The 18,018-nt window shown below is 41.9% G+C and overlaps 1 protein-coding gene across 4 annotated transcripts; it reads left to right on the forward strand.

Moving 5' to 3' along the window:
* The first annotated feature begins 7,147 nt into the window (after positions 1-7,147).
* On the forward strand, positions 7,148-17,972 carry plin3 (perilipin 3). Of its 4 annotated transcripts, XM_024004941.2 has the most exons (9): positions 7,976-8,110; positions 8,614-8,687; positions 13,278-13,379; positions 13,676-13,871; positions 13,971-14,050; positions 14,189-14,465; positions 16,301-16,647; positions 16,764-16,982; positions 17,168-17,972. In XM_024004941.2, exons 3-9 carry the CDS (start codon positions 13,314-13,316, stop codon positions 17,291-17,293), a joined length of 1,311 nt encoding a protein of 436 aa, XP_023860709.1. In that variant the 5' UTR covers positions 7,976-8,110; positions 8,614-8,687; positions 13,278-13,313; the 3' UTR covers positions 17,294-17,972. The 4 variants fall into 4 exon arrangements, with proteins under 4 accessions (XP_023860707.1, XP_023860708.1, XP_023860709.1 ...); XM_024004939.2 differs by lacking the exons at positions 7,976-8,110; positions 8,614-8,687 and adding an exon at positions 7,148-7,348; XM_024004940.2 differs by lacking the exons at positions 7,976-8,110; positions 8,614-8,687 and adding an exon at positions 7,337-7,426.
* The last annotated feature ends 46 nt before the right edge of the window (positions 17,973-18,018 follow it).

Consider the following 18,018-nt stretch of genomic DNA (forward strand, 5'->3'; position numbering starts at 1 on the left):
TTTTAAAGTCTACCAGTCTTGCCAGCACGCATGCTAGCTGAGATAGTTAGATAACCTAGCTACTCTAACCTGATTGATAGCTTGAAATGGCTTCTTGGTACATAGTTATTCGGTTGGGAACCTATCCGGGCTAGCGAAAGCCAACTTCATAAAATTGCCAGGTGGTTAGTAGTATTACAGAGAAACAACAATAAATGAGAAATTAAAATATTTTTTCAACAGGTCGGTCAAATCTAATGGGGTGGGTGCCCCTGTGCCCCCTATCGCCATGACGCCTCTGATGGTAGCCATGGTTTGAGTGGAGCGTGCAGCAGGGGAAGAGATGAAAGACAGGACAGGGGGAAGAGAAGGCCACTGGCGTACCACACAACCGCAGCATACCCCACAATGTGGGTGGGGGGGGGGCACACAGGCTCTGGACTTTTGTTGTTGTCATTGTGTTGGAGTCACCCTGATAGAATTAGGAATTAGAATAATAGAATGGACATGAACCTCCTATGATGGGTTAAAGGTTGGATATATTTGTCAGGGAGTTGGTCAACCATGGTTTGCCAGTGCTGTGATAAGATATTGTGTAAAATAAATTAAGAATGTATCTGGACTGTATGTTTGTTAGCTAGCTAGCCCTCCAGTTTTAAAGGAATGATTCCATAACATTTTCAAATTAACTGCCAATATGACAACATTACATTCAAACAATGCAGTCAATCCACTGCCATACACTGGCTGAAGTCAGTAGATAAGACTTTAGAGAAGTTGTAAATGCAACAAGTACTGATATTGTATCATATAATAGCACTCTCAGCTTTCCAAGAACACTAAATTGAGACATTTATGGTCTGTTTACATATATTTTAGAGGCTATTTATACAGAATGTTTATAAAACCTGAATAAACTGTATTTATGATTATATGACACTATTTTAGGTTGACAATTATATTACACAATTCCTGATATATCACAAGCCTTTGTTTTATTTGCCTGCATAAGTAAAACTAGGATTATCCCAACTGCCATTCATTCCAATTAGACTGGTTTGGATTTCTTCCTGACCAATATAGCTGCCATTTTAACCCCATTCTGGACATAGCACCACCATTTATTTTACAGTACGTCACCTTGCTATAGTCACTCAGCGTACTGCAACACATCCGTCCTTTGTTTGGGGATAGCACAGTTGTAGGCCATCACTGTCAGGACAGATCCAGTCATATCCCAGCCAGACAATTAATATTTCAGGGCTAGTCATCTCCCCCGTGTTCCCAGCACCTCTGCTGTTCCCTCTGTGCCGTTGGCAACCCCCTCTGCCCAAATAATCCCACTAGAATAAACAGAGGCACACCAGTCGCCTGTGNTTCCCAGCACCTCTGCTGTTCCCTCTGTGCCGTTGGCAACCCCCTCTGCCCAAATAATCCCACTAGAATAAACAGAGGCACACCAGTCGCCTGTGTTTCAGACATGATGAAAAGTCATCAATTAGGAGGCTATTGTTTCCCAGGGAGGAAACTGTGGCTTATTTGTTACTTTTCATTTTGTATGTTGTTTTGGGGGCTTTTCTAGTTTGTTGTTTTAAAGAGCCAACAGAGACTCAGTAGAATCATATTGTCAATATCGTACAACCTGGAAAAGATGTATCTTATTTAAAGTCTCAGGCTGTTCCAACTTCCTCAACAGAGGCCTTTGTGATTATAACTGAAAAGATTCAAGAGACGTACACTCACACAGAGCCAAATACAGTTAATGACTATGATGAGTATTCATTTTAAAAGAATAAGGATGAGTTCATGCTTCTTGAAAATGTAACATTAATTTGAATGCCCCCTGATGCACATAATTAGGACAGTTTTTTCATCCACTATTTCTAAGACATGATTTTTAATCTGAACACATTGTACAAAAGTAGAATAGGGAAAAAAGCATTTAGAAAGAGCAAGAGAGTATTAGACACACTAACCTCCAAGCTGTTTCAGTTTTCATTGTGCATTGACAAGCCACATCATTAAACCCACAAAAAACATTGAATCATTGGTGAGAAGTAATCAATATGTTTATTCATTCATTGGAACAGGAGATATAAAAATATAAAATATAAAAAAGACCTTGTACTCTCTTAGAGGATATGGGTAGATGGAGGCAGGCAGGGTTACAGTATACTAACAGTATAGTACGCGTGTGGTTGACTTGACCACCTCTGATGCATGGTCAACTTCTGCTCTCTATATCCCTTCCACATGAGCTATGTTCCTGTTCATGTCTAAGACCTACATCAGCTCAGCCAAGGTTACGCCTTATTAATGTGTTATTACACCATAAATTGCCAGGGCAAAAGCTCATATCAAGTTTCAACCTTGAGATGATTTATAATGGTGTGGTCCATGTTACTGATACCTGATGTTGCAGCCAGGATGCCCAAAATATGTTGCAGTGCARTGAAAATAGGACTTCTGCTGATGGTGTGTAGAGGGTCGATCTTACTTAAACAGACTTGAATTGAAATGGGCATAAAATGGACAGATGGTAAATAATTCAAAGAGATTTAAGATGCAGCTCTTTTGACCTTAGAATCAACATTCAGGTGTTGCATTTGCAAAAAAAATTCAAATGCAAGTGTTGGGAAGAAGTTTTTAAAAAGCGTATTTTTTTAACGTTTTTTGTGTAACACACTTGTACCATCTGTTTTTTATGTAAACATGAATCATTACTTTAGAATTGTACTGCATTTTTGTTTTGCAGAGTGATCACACTAACATTAGATCACAAAGCCTCCCTTGGACCAATTCATCTTCCAATGCGAAGAAGTTTATCAATTCTACCTGTTTGGGCCTCCTTGAAACCTTTATGGTTGATGTGTCCTCATCACTAGTCAGTTTATTGGGTTTGGGTAAAATAAATAGAATCCTAATCAGATTTTTTAAACCCTGGGCTTGGTTAATTTGACCCAGACATTTTCAGTAATGCTAAAGTAAATGGCTGATAAAACTAACAGCAGCTGCACCATACAACCCTAGCAACCTGGCTATGTTGCCAATTTAGTCTGCTCATCTAGAATGGTATGTTCTCAGACACAGGGAAAGTTCTAATTGTCCTAAGGGATCAGTCATTTTCTTATCTCCTAATCTTCAATTARTCAATATCCAGAACAATTTGGGCCACAATCAATTGATCCAGTGGAGCAGAGTCAGAGTTAAACAGAAACAGATGACACTACCGGCCTCCAGGGCACATGCTGGTAACCCCAGTCTGGGGAAATTGAAGGAGGAGGAAGTAGAGGGACACTGGGGAACATTAAATCCCCACACTCTCCAAAAACACACAAACTAATAACTGAAAAATATATGATAGAGGAGTAGGAACACAGACTGTTCTCCAGTTACCAGACTTGTTTAATTTCTCATTCGTTAATATGTCTGCATGCTGTGTGAATATGTTTACTTTCAAAAGGGTTGGTGATTATAAATGTAACCACAGAATTAATTTCACTTCAAACATGAACCAAAATGTAACCGCGGAAGCCATTCAGAGTATCTCTGATAGCAATATTAAAGTAATCTCTCTCTGCATTTTGGCCTAATAGCTGTGAAAATATAAAAGGGCAGATAATGAAAATTATAATGGGTCATATTTTATCGTGATTAGAATCTCCTAATGAAATGGAGGAGTTTGTGGAAATGGAATCCTGCATAACAAATAATGGTAATGGAAATGATTGTGCCTGGCATGCTGGGATAACATATTACCAGTAGCCGTTCGTGGGTAAAATCACTGGGGAAGCCAAGCCAGAAAAATAACATATTACAACCTGTGTTGTGATGATTGCATTGTTTGCTCTAAAACCTGTTAGTTCATATGCCTTGCAACCGTGATATATAGGCCTAAGGCCGAGACAATGAGAAGACAGAGTGGCAGAATAAATTCAACCACACATTTGTTTCATCACAAATTGTCCATTTGGAAGAGCCATTTGCGACCAAGCTTTAACTTCCTGACTGAGGTCTTGAGATGTTGCTTCAACATATCCACATAATTTTCCATCCTCATGATGCCATCGGTTTTGTGAAGTGCAACCAGTCCCTCCTGCAGCAAAACACCTCCACAACATGATGCTGCCACCCCCGTGCTTCACGGTTGGGATGGTGTTCTTCGGCTTGCAAGCCTCCCCCTTTTTCCTCCAAACATAACGATGGTCATCATGGCCAAACAGTTCCAGTTTTGTTTCATCAGACCAGAGGTCATTTCTCCAAAAAGTACAATCTTTGTCCCCATGTGCAGTTGCAAACCGTAGTCTGGCTTTTTTATGGCGGGTTTGGAGCAGTGGCTTCTTCCTTGCTGGAGGGCCTTTCAAGTTATGGTCGATATAAGACTCGTTTAACTGTGGATTAGAGTACTTTGTACCTGTTTCCTCCAGCATCTTCACAAGGTCCTTTGCTGTTGTTCTGGGATTGATTTGCACTTTTCCACCAAAGTACGTTCATCTCTAGGAGACAGAACACATCTCCTTCCTGAGCAGTAATGACGGCTGCATGGTCCATGGTATTTATACTTGCCTACTATTGTTTGTACAGATGAATGTGGTACTTCAGGCGTTTGGAAATTGCTCCCAAGTATGAACCCAGACTTGTGGAGGTCCAATTTTTTTTTCCGGAGGTCTTGGCTGATTTCTTTTGATTTTCCCATATGTCAAGCAAGGCGGCACCAAGTTTGAAGGTAGGGCTTGAAATCATCACAGGTACTCCTCCAATTGACTCAAATTATGTCAATTAGCCTATCAGAACGCTTCTAAAGCCATGACATCATTTTCTGGAATTTAACAAGCTGTTTAAAGGCACAGTCAACTTAGTGTATGTAAACTTCTGACCCACTGGAATTGTGATACAGTGTAATATAAGTGAAATAATCTGTCTGTAAACAATTGTTGGAAAAATTACTTGTGTCATGCAGCAAGAGTAGAATGTCTAGCGCGGAGGCTTGCCAAAACTATAGTTTGTTAACAAGAAATTTGTGGAGTGGTTGAAAAACAAGTTTTAAAGACTCCAACCTAAGTGTATGTAAACTTCCAACTTCAACTGTACATATTAAACGTCCATCCTCTCAGTCCAGGGGCACAGTGTATGAATTTATGGTTTGATCAGAATCGCTGTTATAATCATTGGCCAGTAAGGAGAATTAAGTAAATCCACAAGTCCAAATCCCTATCTCCACCCATGGCTAATTTAGAAAAGGGACAATTTTAGCTAGCTAGCCACAGGAGGACAACAACACAACGAGGTGCAACAATTCAAGTTGTTTCTGTCAATTACATATTTATCTTGATGCGATGTGATAGGAGTGAAGCCAAATCCAAACTGGCTTCCCTTYACACATTTTGTTGGTGAGCCAGGACTATTCACGGTGGAGCTCACTCAGTTTAGCTCAACTCTGATTGGCTATTATTTTATATATTTTTTCTTATTAAGAGAGGCCAAATGCTCGCTGGCTTCCCTTGCATTCAACGCTACAGACGGCAARAATGTCATACTCTTTTTGACCAGACAGCATCAGATAGATGGCCTACAAACACAGAAACAGAGGGGTGCTGTTTCTCTTGCTCGGACGCTTTCTCCGGTGAGTTATATTAAGCCTCTTGCGAATTGAAGAAAATTCTGAAAACACAGAGAGACGAAAGCTTTAAAAAAATGGGAAGCCTGGCTTCCCTTGGCATCCATGGATACACTCCACTGCCAGCCAAACAGAGTGACACATTGTTCTAGCATTTAAAACAATAGGAAGAGCTTATATCATATGAACTCCACATGTCAGGGAATCATGAATATTATTTTTATCTTCCTATGGACAATCCTCACTAGATTTATTTTATAGAGATAGTCTACATATGTACCCCATACATTTTCTGTAAACCTCACACTTGCATTTATAAATGCATTTTCTGTAAACCTCACACATGCCCTTCTCTTTCATCGGCTTCATAGTGGATTTACTCTCTGTTCTAAAATATAAAAATAAACTTGTAGTTATAATTTGTTTAAAAGGATCCTCTCAACATGTCTTCAATATGGGTGCCAAGCAGACTTGAAAGACCTTGCAGAGGTTCAGCCACATACAGTGAGTGAGGCTGCAGCACATTGGCCTCTCTTTGTGGGTAAAGAATGCCCTCTTCAGGTGTAGCTACCCATTGCAGTTACACTGCATTACACAGAAATACAAAGCCACTCTTGTTGCTGTAGTAATTATTAATTGCGTCACAGATAGAACAATGAGACAGATATATCACCAGATGTATAAATGTGAAGCATCCGCTTGGTGTTTCAACTCACTACCAAATTTGGTAGGAAAATTATGAAAGGAGATGGATTTTGGCCGACATTCTGCWATTTTTCTCATCAATGAAACATTTGATCTCAATACAGTTTTCTGTTCCCATAACTAGAATCTGTTTTGAACAGAGTGGACTGAGTATTGTAGACTTTGGCTTTTGCCAACGTTTTATAAAATCGCGTTGTTTAGAAGTGCAAAGGCGAATTGAGTTATTGCACACGCGCATTTCACAGAGTAGGCGTTCCCTAACGGAAATATGCAAATGTTTACTAGAACAGGAAAATAGGATCTCGCTATTTCGTGCTTGGCTCTGCCCACCTCCTTACTTGTTCTGCCCACTATGACTCATTTGTTACCATTGGAAACGACATGCTGTGGTCTATCTTGGTTTAGTTATACAAATCTTTGCTTGAATTTTAATCACGGCAACCCAGAAGCAAAATATCACTTTAGCTACTAGATTAGGTTCTAGGCAGGGAAGAGGTGAGAAATACGAAACGTTCTCTACCACCTCAGACTTTCCAGGAGAGATTGTATTTATTTAGATTTTCATTACCCTTTATTTTATCAGGGAGTCATATTAAGATCACTGTCTTTTTTTTTTTTACAGATGAGTGCTGAATTACATACAATACTAAAAATACACACATCAACATATAAATACAAAATATAAGCAGAAAGAAAAACACGGTCATAAAAACAAATACTTAAGTTACTTACTTAATTACTAAGATTACATGCTAGTCAGAACTAGGAAAATCGCACGTTTCCGACTTACTAACTGGTTGTAGTTATACACGTGCCGCGTTCAACGATTCAGGAAGTCCGAGATTCCTTGTTCCGACTAGTATTTGAACGAGGCACTTAGCCTACCTGCAATGGCGATTTCCGTCATTGGTGCAGGTTGAAAGTTGCTCATGAGAAGTCAACATTAACCTAAATGTAGCAGGCGTAAAATTAACCGTCCCCATAGGCAATTGGCTTTCAAGACATAGGGTAACATATTTGGTTGGCCGATGTTCCTATTTATTGCAGGTAGGCTATAAAACATAAATTATATAACGTTATACAGCTACTTTGCATAGAACAAAATACCATACAACGTGAATTGAGGTAAGAACCACAACTGCAACTTTTGTAAACGTTGTAGGGTAACAGTTTATGGGTCTTCAAGATGTAAATGATTAAATATTGCCAGGTCTAAATCATTGATTGACCCTTAAACCAGATCTCATTGAAGATGTGAGGCACCTGATTGCATTTAAGGGTAGGCCTAATAATCCKAACAGATGTTCTGTGATTTTACCTGGCTTTATGAAATCAGTAAAACTCACGTTTGTGTGACATTTTTCAACACCTGATGATGCAATGTGAAGTTGTGTTCCCCATCTATTTATAATCTAAATGTATTAGCCTATACCAATAATCAGTCTCATCATCAATTATGACATGAACACAATACTAACATAAATAGAAATCCACAGACATTATAGATAACGCTTGATATTTCAAAATATATAATCATACAGGCACAACTATTGATATCATAATTGTTAGGCTACATGGTTTCATGTAACCTAACTACATTCATTGGCTACTGTTGCGWATAGCTAGTTTCAGTTTACAGTGATTGGTTAACTTTCAGGAACAATTTGACAACCCCGCCTTTGCTCTGCCCATGTTTTGCCAAGTGTGCTGCCATGGCTTGGTCGGGACACGGCTATCTGGGTTAAACTTCGCAGCAGGGTCAACGGAGGACAGGAGCATGCCAAATATATTATGTTTATTATCAGCGAGGTCAGTGACTAAATTGACAACCTGTCTGGAAACTAATATTTTGAAAAGCATGCAGAGCTGTATCATGCGGTAACATTAGGATAACAACTTGTAACCTTCTAGCTTCGTCTTTGACCAGGCTTGCTAACAAACTATACTGTTATTTTAGATGTCTGCCTAAGTGCCTGTTTAATGTCTATTTAGATAGAAGTTAATCAAACTACTGTAGGCTAGTTGCTCACGTTCTCTACCAGAGAAGCTATTCATTTTACGGTACTGGGAAAATCCCTTTTGTGGGGTAAAGTTCAGCAGAACTATGGCCCAATTTTTCAAAACACTTTTAAATATGGCTTATTTTCAAATTGTAATTTGGGCCCTCATACCTCTTATTTGCTTCTTTGTGAAGTAGTATTTTTCACACTTTCACCTGTCATAACTGTAAATGATTTGACTGGAATTGGAACGTTGTAGGCTGCTGGGACCATTAATTTATATGGCTGTGACCCACATCTTTCTTCATACAGTCAGTCATTGCTTGCATACCAACCTACTGCCATCTAGGCCTGCTCTACTGGCTTCAYGGGTCACACACAGAGGGGTAAATCCATTTGAATTCAATCACTTTTTGACAGAATTCGTTTTGATTTGAATGAAACCTCCCATACATATTTGTCCCTTGTAGAAGTGCTCAGAATTTGTATATGTGTATTTTTTTTTTACCTGAATGGAAAAACATACAAGACACAAAGGTTTTCAAGGTTGACCCATTTTTGGTGGGGTGTATGCATTTTTGCATACCCCACCATCCATGTTGAGTTTACTATAATTTAAAGTGGTGTTACCACGCTGCTTGCTGGTAGAAGGCTCCGCTACGCTATCCTCAGCATGGCCAAGTGCAGGCAGCTGCATCAGTATGCACATGTAGAACTCCCTAGTGGGGAGCTCTGCTCATGTCCATGTAGTAGCATATCTGTTTCCACCTCCTCTGGTCAGACAGCTGCTGGTAGTACTGCATGCACCTCTGCCAGTACTCCTGGCTATAGCACCCTGTGTGACTGAATGAAGGGGCCTGCCATGGACCAGGAGAGGGGCCTGCTGAGGTCATGAGCTGGGGATGTCCAACTGCTTCCTTCCCCTACGTCAGAAACGGCCTCGAGTGGGCTCAGCAGAGGGCTGTTCTTGGGCTGCTGTGGAGGTGAGGCCTGGTCAGGAGCCTGAGGGAGGTTTACGGTTCCCAGGTAGGTCAGTGTCAGAGGCTCATCCAGCTGGACCTTCAGACCCTTTAGAGAGCTCAGACGACTGATGAGAGAGAGGAGGCATGTGGAAGATCCTTCATGATGACCACATATCGAATATGGGTGTCTGGATGGGTCTCCTTTACCTTTGGGGCCTGCTCTGAGGTGGGGGGCAGTTTGCCTGTCCCACGTAGGTCAGGGGATCCACCAGTGAGGCCTGGTGAACAGGGCCAGTACCAGAGCCACAGGGCTGGTTGCTGCCACAGTATTGGTTTGACCTGAAAATGACACATCCATATTGCTGTTGCAATAAAATAAAAAACACTTATCTAGACAGTAGGGATTTCAAATTGCTTTGAAGATCTAAGATTTTGGTGACATCAGAATATGGTTTTCAACTGTCTTTGGCAATTGGCTATAGTGACATCCAAAGATTTTGTCATCAATAGCMAGGTTTCCATCRAATTGGTGACAGATTTCCATGCGAATATGAACATTTTTAGAATTTTTCCACCAAATGGATTTGTTGTTGTAAGACCCTCTATTTATTGTACAGGAGCATCAAGATTACCGTGCACTTTCACCACTTTGTGAAGTCATAGTTTAATCTGTAGCCTCAAAATGCGTGGTTTCCCAAGTCGCAGTAGAAGGACCACGCACCATATCATCACGTAACTCCAAGTTTACTTCCATATGATGGTTATTATACACATATATATATATATATATACAAAAGTATGTGGACACCTGTTCAAATTAGTGGATTTGGCAATTTTAGCAACACTGTTGCTGATAGGCGTATAAAATCAAACACACAGCCATGCAATCTTCATTGACAAACATTGGCAGTAGAATGGCTTTACTGAAGAACTCAGTGACTTTCAACGTGGCACTGTCATAGGATGCCACCTTTCCAACAAGTCAGTTTGTCAAATTTCTGCCCTGCTAGAGCTGCCCTGGTCAACTGTAAGTGATGTTACTGTGAAGTGGAAAAGTCTAGGAGCATAAATGGCTCAGCCGCGAAGTGGTAGGCCACACAAGCTCACAGAACGGGACCGCCGAGTGCTGTAGCGCGTAACAATTGTCTGTTCTTGGTTGCAACACTCACTACCGAGTTCCAAACTGCCTCTGGAAGCAACATCGGCACAAGAACTGTTCGTCGGGAGCTTCATGAAYTGGTTTTCCATGGCTGAGCAGCCGCACATAAGCCTAAGATCACCATGCGCAATGCCAAGCGTCGGCTGGAGTGGTGTAAAGGTTGCCGCCATTGAACTCTGGAGCAGTGGAAACAAGTTCTCTGGAGTGATGAATCATGCTTCATCATCTGGCAGTCCAATGGACAAAGCTACCTTCCCAAATGCCTAGTGCCAACTGTAAAGTTTGATGGAGGAGGAATAATGGTTTGGAGCTGTTTTTCATGTTTCGGGCTAGGCCCTTTAGGTCCAGTGAATGGAAGTCGTCACACTACAGCATACAATGACATTCTAGATCATTCTGTGCTTCCAACTTTGTGGCAACAGTTTGTGGAAGGCCCTTTCCTGTTTCAGCATGACAYTGCCCCGTGCACAACCAGGTCCATACAGAAATAGTTTGTTGAGATCAGTTTGGAAGAACTTGACTGGCCTGCACTGAACCCTGACCGTAACCCCATCTAACAACTTTGGGATTAGTTGACACCAACTGCGAGCTAGGCCTAATCGCCCAACATCACTGGCCAACCTCACTAATGCGCTTGTCCCTGCAGCAATGTTCCAACATCTAGTGGAAAGCCTTCCCAGAAGAGTAGAGGCTGTTATAGCAGCATAGGGGGGACCAACTCCATATTTATSCCCATGATTTTGGAATGAGATGTTCGATGAGCAGGTGTCCACATACTTTTGGTTATGTAGTGTATCAATATTTGCGCATAAAGGCATTTCCACTGCCATTTCTCGCATAATAAATTTTACTGACACAAAAAGATGCCAACACGTCAAACAAACMAATTATCTGTCAGCATTTATAAAATTGTACCGAAACTTCCAGTTTCCATCATKGCAGTTTRTTTTACAGTATGACTTTACTCGCATAAAAACTGTCGATGGAAACGTGGTAATTGTATACCAATTACGTGTCAATGACACATCAATGACTTCTGCCATTCCACAATCCTAAGACTAGACAAAGCAACAGCATCACCATACCAATGTTTTTTTCCCATGGAATATTGAGCAGTACACAAAAATGAGCTATGGCCCTGCACTCCAGAGGAATAAAATGTTCTTAGCATTATGGATGAAAGTAGATGGTCTTGCTGGAAGATCTCCCTGTCCCATCAATGGTACAGACTGATCATCTCCCTGAATATATATATATATATATAACTCATTTTTGAAAATCGGTAATCTGTGTACCAGCAAGTTTTTAGTTTCAAATTTGTTACCACCAAAACTGAGTTCAGAATCAAACAATCAGCGCATTGCACTTGCTGGTACACAGATTACCGATTTTCAAAAATTAGTTATATATATATATATATATTCAGGGAGATGATCAGTTGGCCCAAACATTCAATTGTTATGTCATCCAATTTTACATCTGAATAACGATCACATTCAGAATTACCATGATATTAAGTTCTACAGGATTTAAATGTTCAATTGTGATGTCATCCAATTTACATTTTTGCCAACATTTTTCAAAAATCTTCATAATAAAATACAATTTTGCCAAGCATTTAGTTTAAGGTACTGAAAAATCACATGATCAAAATGCCACATCATTATTATAAAGACAAACATCAAATTGATGGCCTACATGAGTAACTTTGGTCTGCAGTGACCAGAGCCAGGGCCCAGACAAATGTGTAGTGGAGGAGCTCCTAGTGCTACTGTTTGGAATATTAGCAATTATTGTATCTGCCTCCATCATAATGATATATTTTGGCTATATCTTTTTGGCCTTCCAATGGCATCAGGTGCTGTAGGTGTCCAGGYTGGTGGGAGGTTTGCCCCTGGTAATGCGTTGGGCAGACCGCACCACCCTCTGGAGAGCTTTGTGGTTGTGGGCGGTGCAGTTGCCATACCAGGCGGTGATACAGCCCGACAGGATGCTCTCAATTGTGCATCTGTAAAAGTTTTAGGTGTTAAGCCAAATTTCTTTAGCCTCCTGAGGTTCAAGAGGTGCTGTTGTGCCTTCTTCACCACACTGTATGTGTGGGTGGACCATTTCAGTTTGTCAGTGATGTGTACGCCAAGGAACTTGAAGCTTTCCACCTTCTCCACTACGGTCCCATCAATGTGGATAGGGTGCTCCCTGTGCTGTTTCCTGAAGTCTCCGATCATCTCCTTAGTTTTGTTGACGTTGAGTGAGAGGTTATTTTCCTGGCACCACACTCCCAGAGCCCTCACCTCCTCTCTTTTAGGCTGTCTCATCATTGTTGGTAATCAAGCCTACTACTGTTGTGTTGTCTGCAAACTTGATGATTGAGTTGGAGARGTGCTTGGCCATGCGGTCATGGGCCCCAGTGTTGYGGATCAGTGAAGAGGTGTTGTTTCCTACCTTCACCACCTGGGGGCGACCCGTCAGGAAGTCCAGGACCCAGTTGCACAGGGTGGGGTTCAGACCCAGGGCCTCAAGCTTGATGCTGAGCTATAGTCAATGAACAGCATTCTTACATAGGTATGCCTCTTGTCCAGATGGGACAGGGCATCCTTGTTCAGTCCAACTTCTGTCCAGTGACGTGAATCATTCTATAATTCAGCCCTATCCAGTTCCATCCTGGCTGTATCCTGTTGCTTGACAAATGAAGCAGACATGACTGGGTTGTCTACAAATAGATAGATGGAGGGACAGCACAATAAATCCCCTCACTGCTGTTCAGCTGCATAATGAATATCTGTATTATGAAGCAAGTAAAAGTTCTGTCTCATAAACCATGTAATTTGAGGTGAATCTCCTCTTTTTCATGTCAGAAATTTAAAGAGACATCCTTAAACACATCCTGCACAATGGCCGACAGCGGGAAGACTGTGCCCAGTACAGCCACAACCCAGCCAACTAATGGAGACCTGCAGGTGAGGAGCACCATCACTATGACATTAGTTTACCCTACAACACAGCTCTGAAGGGTCTGATACACAAATAACATTGAAACCAGCATTCAGTATTTCACTCAAGTGGAWAAATTGGAAATATGCAAGCACTCCTCAAGGATAATTTGTGCATGTACACAAAAAAACTCCAGGTGCAGATTGAGTGATCAGTACAAATCAAACAAAATATGCAGCATGCAATTGTTGAAATTGGCAACACAAAGGCTGTTTCCCCTCTACTAACTCAGGCTAAATAATAACCATTGTTTTGTTTCCAGAGTGTTGTGTCCCGRGTGGGCAGCATACCCCTGGTGAGCTCTGCGTGTGGTGTAGTGTCCAACGCCTACAGCAGCACTAAGGACAGCGTGCCCCTGCTGAAGGGGGTCATGGAGGCTGTCGAGAGCGGGGTGCGCACTCTTGGGGCAGCCACCACAACCGGCTCCAAGCCACTCCTGGACAGACTGGAGCCACAGAGTGAGTTCTGCTGCGTAGTGACCACAGACAGACAAAAAAAACGATATTTATTTTAGTGGATAACTTTTTTGTTCTGAGTTAATGAATGATTTGTTGCAGTTTCTGTGGTGAATCATTATGCTATGATGGGACTGGACAAGGTGGAAAAACTGCAAATCCTCCAGCAGCCAGCTGATAAGGTGAGTCTCCAAATCTAGTGTTGACTAGTCAACAATGCTTCCTGATGCATCCAATTCAACTCAAGTCCCCAAGAAAACACTTTACTTGATGTTATACCTTGTATATTCATAACAGCTTTTTAATTGTTTCTCCCTCAGCTAGTTTCAGATACAATAGGCATGATGTACCAGTCGATGAGTGGGACAAAGGAGGCTATGACTGGGGCTGTAACCGGGGCCAAAGAAACCATGACTGGGGCTGTAATGTCGGCAGTGTTCGGGGGTGTGGAGATGACCCAAGCAGCAGCCAGTGGATTGTTCAGCTCATTCATGGTGACCGGTGTGGGCCAGATGGTCAGCAGTGGGGTGGGCCTGGCCCTCAGCCACTCTGAGAACTGGGTGGACCATAACCTGCCTCTCAGCGACAGAGAGCTGGGTCAGTATGAATGAGAAAATGAACTAATAACCTCTGAATTGACTGTACTTAAATGGAATTGAACCCATTCCTGGTGTGGGTGCTGCTGAGTCAGGTCTAGAGCTGCAAGATGGTTAATATATTTGTAGCTATGTACAGTTGAAGTTGMAAGTTTACGTACACTTAGGTTGGTGTTATTAAAACTCGTTTTTCAACCACTCCACAAATTTCTTGTTAACAAACTATAGTTCTGGGAAGTCGGTTAGGACATCTACTTTGTGCATGACGCAAGTAATTTTTCCAACAATTGTTTACAGACAGATTGTTTCACTTATAATTCACTGTATCACAATTCCAGTGGGTCAGAAGTTTACATATACACTAAGTTGACTGCCTTTAAACAGCTTGGGAAATTCCAGAAAATTATGTCATGGCTTTAGAAGGTTCTGATAGGCTAATTGACATAATTTGAGTCAATTGGAGGTGTACCTGTGGATGTATTTCAAGCCCTACCTTCAAACTTGGGCCTCTCTTGCTGACATCATGGAAAATCAAAAGAAATCAGCCAAGACACAGAAAAAAAATTGTAGACCTCCACAAGTCTGGTTCAATTTCAAACGCCTGAAGGGACCACGTTCATCTGTACAAACAATAGTACGGATAATTAGTATAAAACCATGGGACCACGCAGCCGTCATACCGCTCAGGAAGGAGACGCGTTCTGTCTCCTAGAGATGAAAACATACTTTGGTGTGAAAAGTGCAAATCAATCCAGAACAGCAGCAAAGGACCTTGTGAAGATGCTAGAGAAAACGGGTACAAAAGTATCTATAGCCACAGTTAAACGAGTCCTATATCGACATAACCTGAAAGGCCGCTCAGCAAGGAAGAAGCCATTGCTCAAACCCGCCATAAAAAAAATCCAGACTACGGTTTGCAACTGCACATGGGGACAAAGATTGTACTTTTTGAGAAATGTCCCTGGTCTGATGCAACAAAAAATAGTTGTTTGGCCATGATGACCCTCGTTATGCTGGAGGAAAAAGGGGATGCTTGCAAGCCGAAGAACACCATCCCAACCGTGAAGCATGGGGTGCAGCATCATTTGTGGGGGTGCGTTGCTGCAGGAAGGACTGGTGCACTTCACAAAATAGATGGCATGTTGAGGAAGGAAAATGATGTGGATATATTGAAACAACATCTCAAGACTAAAGTCAGGAAGTTAAAGCTTGGTCCGAAATGGGTCTTCCAAATGGACAATGACCCCAAGCATACTTCCAAAGTTGTGGCAAAATGGCATAAGGACAACAAAGTCAAGGTATTGGAGTGCCATTACAAAGCCCTGACCTCAATCCTATGAAAATGTGTGGGCATAACTGAAAAAGCGTGTGCGAGCAAGGAGCCTACAAACCTGACTCAGTTACCACCAGCTCTGTCAGGAGGAATGGGCCAAAATTCACCCAACTCATTGTGGGAAGCTTGTGGAAGGCTACCCAAAACCGTTTGACCCAAGTTAAACAATTTAAAGGCAATGCTACCAAATACTAATTGAGTGTATGTAAACTTCTGACCCACTGGGAATGTGATGAAAGAAATAAAAACTGAAATCATTRTCTATACTATTATTCTGACATTTCACATTCTTGAAATAAAGTGGTGATCCTAAGACAGGGAATTTTTACTYGGATTAAARGTCAGGAATTGTGYAAAACTGAGTTTAAATGTATTTGTCTAAGGTGTATGTAAACTTCCGACTTCAACTGTATATGTAGACAAGGCGACACTAAAATCAATAGCTCTGATCTCAGACCGTGAATTATCGTTTATAGATTATCGTTATTTTTTTCCGCATACAGCTGCTTTGGCGGAGCCTGCAACAGGTGAGGTGACTACTGCACCAGTGGTGGGCTCTAGCTACTTTGTCCGTCTGGGAAAGCTGTCCTCCAAGGTGCAGGAGCGGGCCCTGGAGCAGTCCCTGGTAAGAGCCCGGCACGCCAGAGATGCCACATACGCAACTTTGACACAGATCACCAGCACCTTGGACCTGCTGGAGAAAGCCCGCTCCACCCTGGCCACTGCCAACCACCAGCTGGGAGGGGCACCAGAGCAGCTGCTGCAGCGCTGGAAGGAGTGGCAGGAGAAACAGCCTAAAGATGGAGGGGTAGAGATGGGGGAGGTGGATGTTCCCAAAGACCAGACTGAGGTAGGAAGTCCTGAGTTAGTATTTTCTGTCCAAGTAGCCATGTGAATGAATGTACTTGAGGAACTTTATAAACACTGTATTGTAGTTTCCACAGATACCTGTAAATGTTTGTGTAGCAGTTGGAGTGGCGAACCCTCTCGATGGTGCGTMGTCTCAGTGACCAGTTGCGGTCTGCATGCTCTGGGGTGGTGTCCAGCGCCCAGGGCTTACCCGGTGCTGTCCAGGACCAGCTGGCAAARGCACGGAAAGCGGCTGAAGAACTGCACTCCTCCCTGGGSAACACTAGCACCCTCACACCCCCCCTCCTGGAGCAGACCCGTCACCATCTAACACAGGTATACCAAACTCTGTTGCTCCATTTCTCCTGTGTGCATTCATTATGAATACACCAGCTGCTGGTTTCTCATTATTTATTCAGTTTCAATATTTCAACAAACACATTGTATGTACATCATCACCTCAGAGTGATTTCATAATTATCTGTTATTTGTGTTGATTGACACATTTTAAATGTTCACAGGTGCGACAGTCTCTGGATGGTGTCGTAGAGTATCTGCTCAATAACACTCCTCTCAACTGGCTGGTGGGACCCTTTGCACCCCAGATCACAGAGAAGGGGGAGGGCGGGCGGGCTGGCTGCGAATAAGAGGGCCTCTCAGAACTAGGATTAGAGGAGGACCGAGAGGTTGTAGATTACTCCAAAAAGGCTTGTGCTTTTCATCTCCGAGGCCTGGCATGCCTGCATCTTTTTGTACAGTGCAGTAAATGTGCTTTCTAAGAACTTACTGCCCGCATCCATAAGCTATGGTAAAAAAAAAATGTGTTTTTTTGTTAACTTTATTTAACTAGGCAAGTCAGTTAAGAACAATTTCTTATTTATAATGATGGCCTAGGAACAGTGGGTTAACTGCCTTGTTCAGGGGCAGAARGACAGATTTWWTTTTTTTTACCTTGTCAGCTCAGGGATTCGATCTAGCAACCTTTCAGTTACTGGCCCAACGCTCTAAGCACTAGGCTACCTGATGGTAACATATGGAAATCACAATACTGTGTTATAAGGGGAATCTACAACATAAAACTGCCATATTTGGCYTCTAGATCACACTCCAATCTGTGAATGTTGAGAAACGATTTAAAAACAGTAATTTTGTTTCTGTAACTGTATAAAATGCAGTCTAAACCTCACATGCAACTGATCTTTATTCTTCTGAAATGTACAAATTGGTGTGTGACATTTGTCTGTCCTCTCTGCTGTATGTGTAAGCTCCAGCAGGGTCTTGCTGAGTACTGATACAGTAGGCTAAATAAAGTKATTTTGGCTCTGGTCCTGGGCTTTCATTCCATTATTTGTTATACAGGATAATTTACCTG

This window comes from Salvelinus sp. IW2-2015, linkage group LG16, assembly GCF_002910315.2.
Source record: "Salvelinus sp. IW2-2015 linkage group LG16, ASM291031v2, whole genome shotgun sequence".
Lineage (NCBI taxonomy): Eukaryota > Metazoa > Chordata > Actinopteri > Salmoniformes > Salmonidae > Salvelinus > Salvelinus sp. IW2-2015.